A 9,679-nucleotide genomic window follows, 5' to 3' on the forward strand; every position below is an offset into this window, starting at 1 on the left:
GCTTTTTGGGGAGCTAATGTGGCACCTATAGAGGACTTTGGGCCTTTTTTTTAGAGTTAAGATAACATTTTACCAAATGCTTATGTTTTTAGCTAATTTGGTTAATTTATGGTGACAAATTCTAAGTTAAGCTAGTATTTTAGCAATGTGTTCTTTTTTTTTGGAGGTAATTTGGCACAGACTGATGTTTTTTGGGCTAATTCTAAGTAATTTTTCAACTCCTGAGGTTTTTTCTGGGTTATTTTTGAGTTAAGCTAATATTTCAGCCATGTGCTAGCTTTATTGGCCAATTCGGCATCTACTGATGATTTCTAAGCTAACTTTTTTGTTTTTGCTAATATGGTACCTACTAATAATTTGGAGGCTTTTTTGGAGTTAAGCTAACGTTTTAGCAAAATGCTAACTTTCCTTTGGGTAATTTGGCATCTACTGAGGTTTTTTGGGGGAAATGATAAGATAAGATAGTAGTTTAGAAACATGCTAACTTTTATTTTAGCTAATTTGGCATCTACTGAGGTTTTTTGGTGGGCTAACTCTAAGTTAAGCTAGTATTTTAGCAATGTGTTTGCTTTTTTTATAGGTACTTTGGCACAGAATGAGGTTTTTTTGGGCTTATTCTAAGTTAAGTTGGTATTTAAGCAGGATGTTAAATTTTAGGCTAATTTTTCAACTCCTGAGGTTTTTTGGGGTTATTTTTGAGTTAAGCTAATATATCAGCCATGTGCTAGCTTTATTGGGCAATTTGGCATCTACTGATGATTTTTAAGTTAATTAGGAGTTAAGATCGACCTGCTAGCTTTTTTTTTTTTTTTTTTTGGCTAATACGGTACCTACTAAGGATTTGGAGGCTTTTTGGAGTTAAGCTAATGTTTTAGCAAAATGCTAACTTTCCTTTGGCGATTTTAGAATGTAGTGAGGTTTTGGAGAAACTGTGAGTTTATACCTTTAATAAAATTTTTACATTTTTCACATTTTCAAGAAATTCTTAAAATTTTTTGTGCGCTTTTTGCAATTTCTGCAACTGTAAGTCATTTAGCAACTTGAAAATGTTATAACACTTTTAGCAAATTCTTTCAGCTTACAGTAAATTTCTTCAGCATTTTCAGCCAAAAGCTTCATCATCTTTAGCAACTACATTCAGCAAAAAGCATTCGCACTAACATTATCACAAATGCAACTTTTCTGGTTTGTACTTTTTCTGTGGGTTTAATGGGTTTATTTGTGATACATCTTTGAAAAATTACACCTAAAAGACCATAACTTTTCTCATTTTTTTCGAATATTTTCACGTATGACCAATTTTCATCCGTGGAATATGTGAAAAAACACGCAGTGACTGTGAAAGTCCGTTAGCTTGCTGCTCATTACCGTCTATGATCAACAGTGTCTCAGAAACCACATCAAAGTTGGCTTTCTTCCCTTTCATTATATCATTTCCCTTTTGAATTTCTAATTTTCTTCAAAATTCAACTCTACATTTCTGAGCTTAAACACATTTTCTGGCCTCTGGTTCTTCTTTTTGCTGCAGGAACACTTTCCAAACTCAACATTCCCAGCAGCAGTTTTATCCAAACCCTGAAGATAAAGTTTGTTCTGTCATGATGACCTGAGCAGAAACTCCTGCAGATTCGTCTGTTCTGAAACCTTAGTTCAGCTTTTCCTCTGATGTTTAGATGTTTGGTGATCGGTGCTCACAGACGCTGTGAAGTTCAGGAAGTGCTCTGTGCACGCTGAGGCAGATGAGTGAGTCGTTCACCATGGTTACAGCTCCCCACCTCATAATTTGGTTTCGCCGTCGCACCCCCAGATTGTCCCTCGTTTTAGGCTGATTTGGTGAAATTGTACTTTGTGGGGTTTGATCCTTTGGCTCCGCCTCTCTAATGTGCTCCTTTATGACCAACCTTTCATGTTGGAGAGGTTTTTGAGAGAGCTCGTTCGTCCTTCAAAGATCGCCGTCTCGGAGCGACTTTGATTCTCTGATTGGAATTAAAAACGGATTTAAATGTGTATTTTATTATTGTGACTCTGCATTAAAATGAGCTTTTTACATGAGGATGAACAAAAATAGATTTTTAAACAAACTTGTTTGGCTTTTTTTCACTTTTATTGCAGATAATTTTTTTTTAAAAACTGCAGCCTTCACTTTGTTCCATCAACTACTGCTTCGGTTCGGACTCATTCTGTTCATTTTCTTAACCCTCTATGTCCCTTTGGGGTCACGGGGTCACGATATGTTTCAATATTATGCCAGAAAAGTTTTTATTTTTTATTTAAAGAGGATGCCTAAGGATAAAACTAAGTCATGCTAAGTAGTACATGTAGCAACAAAAACCTCAAGGCTGAACCGACTGAACATTTAACACGAGCTGTGAGATTTTGTTGACTAACGGTTGGAGGTTAAGGTGGAAAACAAAAGTCACATGCTGAAGGAGACTCACAAATTAATTAAATATCGTCGTGTTAACGTTTTAAATCAAAATAAGTATTGGCAAATGAAATATCACAATATTTCTGCGTACACCTCTACTGTATACTGCATTACTGTGAAGTCCAGTTTGGACTCACAATGACAGAAACTCAAGAGTTTATTTCTGCTTTAGGAATGACAGGAAGGTGTGCTGTTGAACGTGTCGGGCAGACGCTCCACCACTGGTCCACTCAAGTTTTGTTGGCACTTAAAAAGACTTGATTTTTTTCTCTCAGGGTTTTTCTTTTCTGTTTTACAACTTTATTTTGAAAATATTCAGTGATTAAACAAGAAACTTTAAAACTTTTATTATGAAAAAGGATTTTATTTTGAAACTTTCTTTGACATTTTTAATTTCTGTTTGAAACTTTCCATGATTGGAATTGTCTCCTCCCCACCTCCTCCTTTCCTCCTCACCTCCTCTTCATCTCTTCTATGCCTCCACCTCATCCCTTCTTCAACTCCTCCTCCCCTTCTCTTTACCTCCTCGTCGCCCCCCTTTCACTTCTTCTGCACCTCCTTTTTGCATCTTCTTAATTTTCTCCTCACCTCCTCTTGGCCTCCTCCTCCTCATGTCATCTTCTCCTCTTCACCTCCTCCTCAGCCCCTTTTGTGTCATCCTCACATTCTATTTGCCTCCTTTTCCACTTTTTCCTCGCCTCCTCCTTGTCACCTCCTTCTCGCCTCCTCTTCTCCTCCTCTATACCTCCTCTTCATCTTCTCCTCACCTCCTCTTCACCTCCTCTCTACCCCCTCCTCACTTCCTCTTTGCCTCTTTTTTGCCTCTTCCTTGCCTCCTCTTCAGCTCCTCCTCACCTCCTCCTCCTCGCCTTCTCCTCATCACCTCCTCCTCCTCACCTCCTCCTCCTCACCTTCTCCTCATCACCTCCTCTTCCTCACCTCCTCCTCACTTCCTCTCTACCCCCTCCTCACTTCCTCTTTGCCTCTTTTTTGCCTCCTCCTTGCCTCCTCTTCAGCTCCTCCTCACCTCCTCCTCCTCGCCTTCTCCTCATCACCTCCTCTTCCTCACCTGCTCTTCCTCACCTCCTCTCTGCCTTCTCCTCTTTGCCTCCTCCTACTTAGCGGGGAGGCTTGTAATGTTGCTCCTTCTGAGTTTCGGTGACGGCCATCTGAGCTCAGACCCGGTATGTAAGTGATCGGTCTGAGGGTTTCTCTTTGGACCCGTCCCGTCCCTCAGACTTGTTTGCTCTGGCCCGGTGCACCCCCCCCATGACGGAGGGGTTTCTCCTCTCAAAGGGGCATCAAAGGTGAACAAACTTAGCACCTGTGCCTCCCGCCCGTTTCATCTTTACATTCTTTTATCTGCTTGTTTGTCGTCTCTTTGATGCCTCCTTTCATTTACATGAACAAACAAGCAGCTGAGCTGATTGGAAATGGAGACCGCCACTCAGTATTCAGCGGATTCTGTCTCGTCTTTCAGAGAACTCGCACAAGACGCGGGTGGAAATTTGTCATCTTGAAAGACCTTCGTGACGAGGATTTCCTGATGAAAATTCATAGCGGTGAGAAGATCAAAGACGAGGAAGATGTCTGTCAAACCCTTAAATGCAGCTTTGTGTGGTCAGTTTTACCGCCAGTAAACACCAGAAAAATGTTCTCGTCCAGTTTTGAAGCTGAAACCGAATCAAGGCTCTCCTCACTTTCACGCCTCTATAATTAAAGTTCAGTTTCTCTGCGTTTCACCCGATCAGGTGAAAGCACCAAGATTTGGTCCAGGACGGCCGGCCGCTCATTAATATGGATTTGACAGTTTGCCCCGAGTAATTTAATGATGACAGGTGATACGGAGCTGAACGCCGGCTGACGTCAGGAGAGCAGAGCCGCCGCGGTTTTCTCCGCTTCACCGCCGTTTGTCTGAGTGATTAGGTTCCCCCGCCATCATCCGTCCTTCATCGGCCCTCCGGACCGCCACGGGACGGGCGGAGCTCTAGATGGATGGAAAACAGACTGGAGACCAGCGTTTAGTCACGCCCGAAGATCTGCTTTTTAGGTTGGAGCCGCAGTTTAGGAACCAGAAATTCTGGTGAAACGCATGAAACAGGAAACCAGTGAAGAAAGTTCCAAAGACATCATGGCGTGTTTTAGATATTAACCCTTTAACTGCCTGCTCAACCAAACAGTTGGAAACATTTACTATTTGGTGCACATCAGAATTTTATTTTTACCTTAAAGAAAGGTTAAAAAGAAGTTTAGTTAGTGACCAGAGCTTTTTTTTACTACAATTTCAAAAGCAAGTATTTTTAGAAAAAATATATATTTTTACTTAATTTTTTTTACGGAGCACCTAAGTATTTAAAAAAAACATTATTTTTTACTTCACTTTTTTTATGTCCCTTTAGGGGCTCCGTACCAAGGCAATAAAAATTGCTCTTTTTGTGTTTTTTTTAATTTATTTTTTTCTTTTTGGTTTAGTTAAAGGTCTACCAATTGAGTTCTAAAAGTGCATATAGCCCCTAATCGTTTATAGATATCTACCAAAGAACGTTTATTAGATATGCAATAAATAGTAATTTCACAATTAGTTTTATTTGCAATTTTTGTTCACAGAAAACTGTTGATAGTATTCACAAAGTTCTACATTTCACCAACATTTCTAATTAAATCTACCTGTAGTGACACTACGGTGGTCCTAAAGTTCAAATTCAATTTTATTTATATGGCCCAATATTACGACAGGTTTTCACGTTATTGTCCAAAAACATAAAATCGCACATGAAATAGCTACAACTACATGTTTGAATTGTGTAACAGATGGGCTTCATCCTAGTGGAGCTGGGACAACTGGGGCCGTGGGTCGAGCCAGAGGCGAGGTCCACGAGCACAGAGGAGCCACCTGGAGTCTAGAAGTTCCAGATTCCAGGTGGATTGTGAGGGACAACACATGAATCACACTGCACCAAACTGAGGCATGGAGAACTAAATGAAGAAGAAATGATACAGAAAAGCTTATCAGCAAATTACTCAACGTAAAAACGTTTATGAAAGGAACATTTTAGAATTTCAGAAAACAAAGCAAAATCCTAAACGTCATCATCCAATCAGCAATGTCCCATTCCAGTTTCATAACCCTTGTGCTATCCTAGGCATGTTCACGTTATTGGGTCATCTGGACAGCTTCTCTCACAGCCCCACGTCTCGACTCCGCTGCTGTCAGACTGTTTTAATCACATGATAGATTCTAATATTAATGAGGATGGTTTTGGGGAGGAAGACTGAAGGCTGGACTCTGAAATGCACAGACCGCTGCTGGCATTGAGGATCTTGTTTTTGGGTCTTAGTGGTTAAAGGAATAGTCTCTACAGCAGGGTTGTAATTTGGCAAGAGGTCCAGGAACTGTCAGTTTGGTAAAGCAGGGACAACTCAAAATGAGCCCAAAAAAAAAAACCTCAGTAAATGCCAAACCCCAAAAAAGCTAACATGTTACTAAAATACGAGCTTAACAAAGAATTTGCCCAAAAAAACTCATTAGATGGTAAATTATCCAAAAATGTTAGCATGTTGCTAAAATGTTAGCAAAACTCAAAATTAGCACAAAAAATAAGTAAATTCCCAATAAGCCAACAAAGCTAGCATGTTCTTAAAATACTAGCTTAACTCAGAATTAGCCAAAAAAAAAAAACTCATAAGTTGCTTATCCAAAACATTAGCATGTTGCTAAAATACTAGCTTAACGCAGCATTCACCAGGTTCAGGGTTTGTCCCGATTTGAGTGGATTTTAGAGTTCGTGGTGAGGACAACATTTCGCTAAAAGAGACATTCAGAGAGAAGAACAATCTGCTCCTTCAGTCCAGGACAGAATTCAGACTCATTTTAAAGGTCGAACTGAAAGGCGCTACAGTTGAATGATTCATTGAAACAAATACAGCAGAATCTGTTCTAATCGCTGCAGGAGACTGATTTTAATCACACAACTCCCTGATTACGCCTGAATGCACCTTCAGTTTGTAACTGGGGGAAATTAGTGCAATTACATGAAGGGGCACAATGGAGATGTGCTGAATGGCAGCAGAAAAGCTTTAAAAATAAATATATATGTATGTATCTGTATATTCCTCACAAAAAGTCTTTGTTTGCAAACAGCGTTCAAGCACAAAATCTACAATTATGGTTTATTCCAACAGTGACGGACGTCTTGGAGCGATTTTTCCTTTTTTGAACATATCTGTGGCGTCTCTCCAAGAAAGGCCTAAATTAAGGGGTATTTCTGTTGCCAGGGCAACCAACTGGGTAATTTTCTGTAATTTGGCTCAAGAGAGATTTCTGCTTTTGTGAGCGGCATGAAAACAGACGCAAAGGTGAGGCGGGTTTTTATTTTGTATTTTTTCTCTCTCTCTTGTTTGCGCGTCTGTTAATCGCAGACTAATCGCAGTCTTTGTTCGGAGCGGTTTTAATGCACGTTCTCTCCCACGGACGGAGCTGCGTCGCAGAGATAAGCCTCCGCAGAGCGCGGCGTTTGCAGAATCTGTACATCTGAATGCTTTCTGCTGATTCTTGCGCCCCACTTCTGACACGTCTTTCATTGTCTTGCAGCTCTGCAATGGCGGCTCTGTGACAGATCTGGCCAAAGGGATGCTGAAGAGGGGCGACAGAATGGATGAAGCCATTATAGCTTACATTCTGCACGAGGCCCTCATGGTAAGACCGCCTACGTAGGGTCATTTGGGGTAATTTTGCAGGCAGGTGCTGCTAACCCCCCGTCTGCGCAGGGCCTGCAGCACCTGCACATCAACAAGACCATCCACCGAGACGTCAAAGGCAACAACATCCTGCTGACGACGCAGGGCGGGATCAAACTGGTGGACTTCGGTACGTGCAGACGGACATATTTAACAGAAAGAGGTCAAATCTGTTTCCTGAAGCTGTTTGCTGAGTAAATGAGAGTCCTTGACGGACTGGAACCCATCAGCAGATGATTACATCCCATCGTTTCTGAGGTCGGCTTCAACTGCAGGACAGAAAGCTGATCGGCGGTCCGGGCTATTTCCCGGAGATGACTCACTCCCTTTTTCTTTAGGCGCTGCAAAACCAGCTGCCTGTTTTCATTACTAATAAAATCCCCACTCAACTCCTATGTGGGTTTGGTTTTTGTCGGCTAATTGTGGCCTTCTCTTAAAAGCCCTCTGAAGTGTGCAGCTCTTATGTAAAGAGGGGTGGGAGGGGGTGATAATGGAACCACTAATATAAAGGAGGCCAACCTTCTTTTTCTGTCTGTCAGAGCTGCTGGAAGGAGTTAGTAGCTGTCAGATGATCCCAAAATAGTCTAAAAGTGTCTAGAAAAACATTTGAAACAACATTCATCTAAACAATCTAATTTATATTGCTCTGAAAACACTATTTCTGGATTTTAGCTAAACCAAGTGGTTTATGTGTCAGAAAATGTGTCCAGAATCCACTTTTTGGGTCAAAGTTAAACTAGAAAATGTGCTTTACTTGCGATAATGCCAAATGTGGTTGCTGAAGATGCTTTGGCATTTTAAGAAGTTGCTAAAATAATTTACTGAAATTGATACAATTATTTGCATAATACCCCAAAATTTAGCTTAACCCAGAACTTAGCTCAAATAGCCTCAGTAGATGCCAGTAAGCCCCAAAATGCTTACATTATAGACGTTGCTAAAATATTAGCTTGACTCCAAATTAGCCCAAAAAATCTTAAAATGAACCAAAAGCTAGCATGTTTTTAAGATATTAGCTCAATCAAAATTAGCCCAAAGAACCTCAGTAGTTGCAAAATTATCCAAAAAGGCTAACATGTTGCTAATATATTAGCTTAGCTCCAAATTAGCCCATTATACCTCAATGGATGCCAAATTAGCTAAAACAAAGAGCTAACAAGTTGCTAATATATTAGCTTAGCTCCAAATTAGCCTGAAAAACCTCAATGGATGCCAAATTGGACAACAAGCTAACAAGTTGCATATATATTAGCTTAGCACCAAATTAGCCCATTATACCTCAATGGATGCCAAATTAGCTAAAACAAAGAGCTAACAAGTTGCTAATGTATTATCTTAGCTCCAGATTAGCCCAAAAAAACTGCAATGGATGCTAAATTGCCCCAAAAAGCTAACAAATCGCTAATATATTAGCTTAACATCCATTTAGCCCCAAAAATCTCAACGGATACTACATTAGCTAAAAACAAAAGCTAAAATGTCGTTAATATATTTGCTTGATACTAAATTTTCCAAAAACCTTAGCAGATACCAAATTAGCCCAAAAAAACGATAAAAAATACTGTAAATCAAATAAAAAAATTGCATACAATTAAAAAAATCGTGAAACGCATGAATACCAAAAAATCCTGAATGTGCTGAAGTCGGAAAGTGCACAAAAAAATTGAAAAAATTCCCATTGACTGAAACTTGTATAAATTGTTACATTGTTAAAATGCATAAAACGTACTAATACCAAAAGTACAAACAGTAACGTCCTGAACGTGCTGAACATTTTAATACCACGATTGCAGAAACTGCACAGCTGTTTTAGCTAATTTAGGCTTTTTGTTTTTTAGGCTAATTTGGAGTTTAGCTAATATCTCAACTACATGCTAGCTATTTAGGCTAATTTAAGCTTTTTTTGGTTGTTTCTATGCTCTTTTGGACCTTAAGTAATATTCCAGCTGCATGCTAGCTGTTTTAGCTAATTTGTTTGTTTCAGTTTTTAGGATACTTTGAAGATTAGCTATTTTTTCAGCTACATGCTAGCTGTTTTGACTAACCTAAGCTTTTTTTGTTGTTTTTTAGGCTAATTTGGCATTTAGCTAATATTTTAGCTAGCTATCAGCTCCAAGATTTTCAGCTATCAGCTTCAGCATCTTTAGCTTTTTCTTCAGTTTTTAGGCTAATTTGGCATTAAACTTATATTATAGGTGGCTGTCAGCTTCAGCATTTTCATTTATCAGCTTCAGGGAATTCCGCTATCAATTTCAGCATCACAGCTAATGTTATATATCTAGTTCTTAGTTAGTTTAAAGCTAATGATGGTTAAGATGTGTGTTTACATCCAGTTTCCCCAACGACCCGATTAGTCGACTATTAAAATAATCGTTTGTGGCGCTCTAGTCATCAAGGAACCAAACAGAATCTTCCTCCAGTTTCCTATTGAAGCTGATTTTGGTTGAATCAGCAAATGTCTGAGAATATTTAGTCTTCCAAAAGTCCGATGACCTGATTTGACTCCCACGTGGA

At 39.6% G+C, this 9,679-nt stretch overlaps 1 protein-coding gene across 1 annotated transcript in view; it reads left to right on the top strand.

Annotated features, from left to right (window-relative positions):
* myo3a (myosin IIIA) overlaps positions 1 to 9,679 on the top strand; it is a gene marked incomplete in the record, with an annotated part of 78,414 nt that overhangs the window by 12,994 nt on the left and 55,741 nt on the right. Inside the window, 2 exon segments of the mRNA XM_024279747.2 lie at positions 7,020 to 7,124; positions 7,196 to 7,295. Of these exon segments, the coding sequence (XP_024135515.1) occupies positions 7,020 to 7,124; positions 7,196 to 7,295 (205 nt within the window).

This window comes from Oryzias melastigma, linkage group LG20 (genome assembly GCF_002922805.2).
Source record: "Oryzias melastigma strain HK-1 linkage group LG20, ASM292280v2, whole genome shotgun sequence".
NCBI classification, from domain to species: domain Eukaryota; kingdom Metazoa; phylum Chordata; class Actinopteri; order Beloniformes; family Adrianichthyidae; genus Oryzias; species Oryzias melastigma.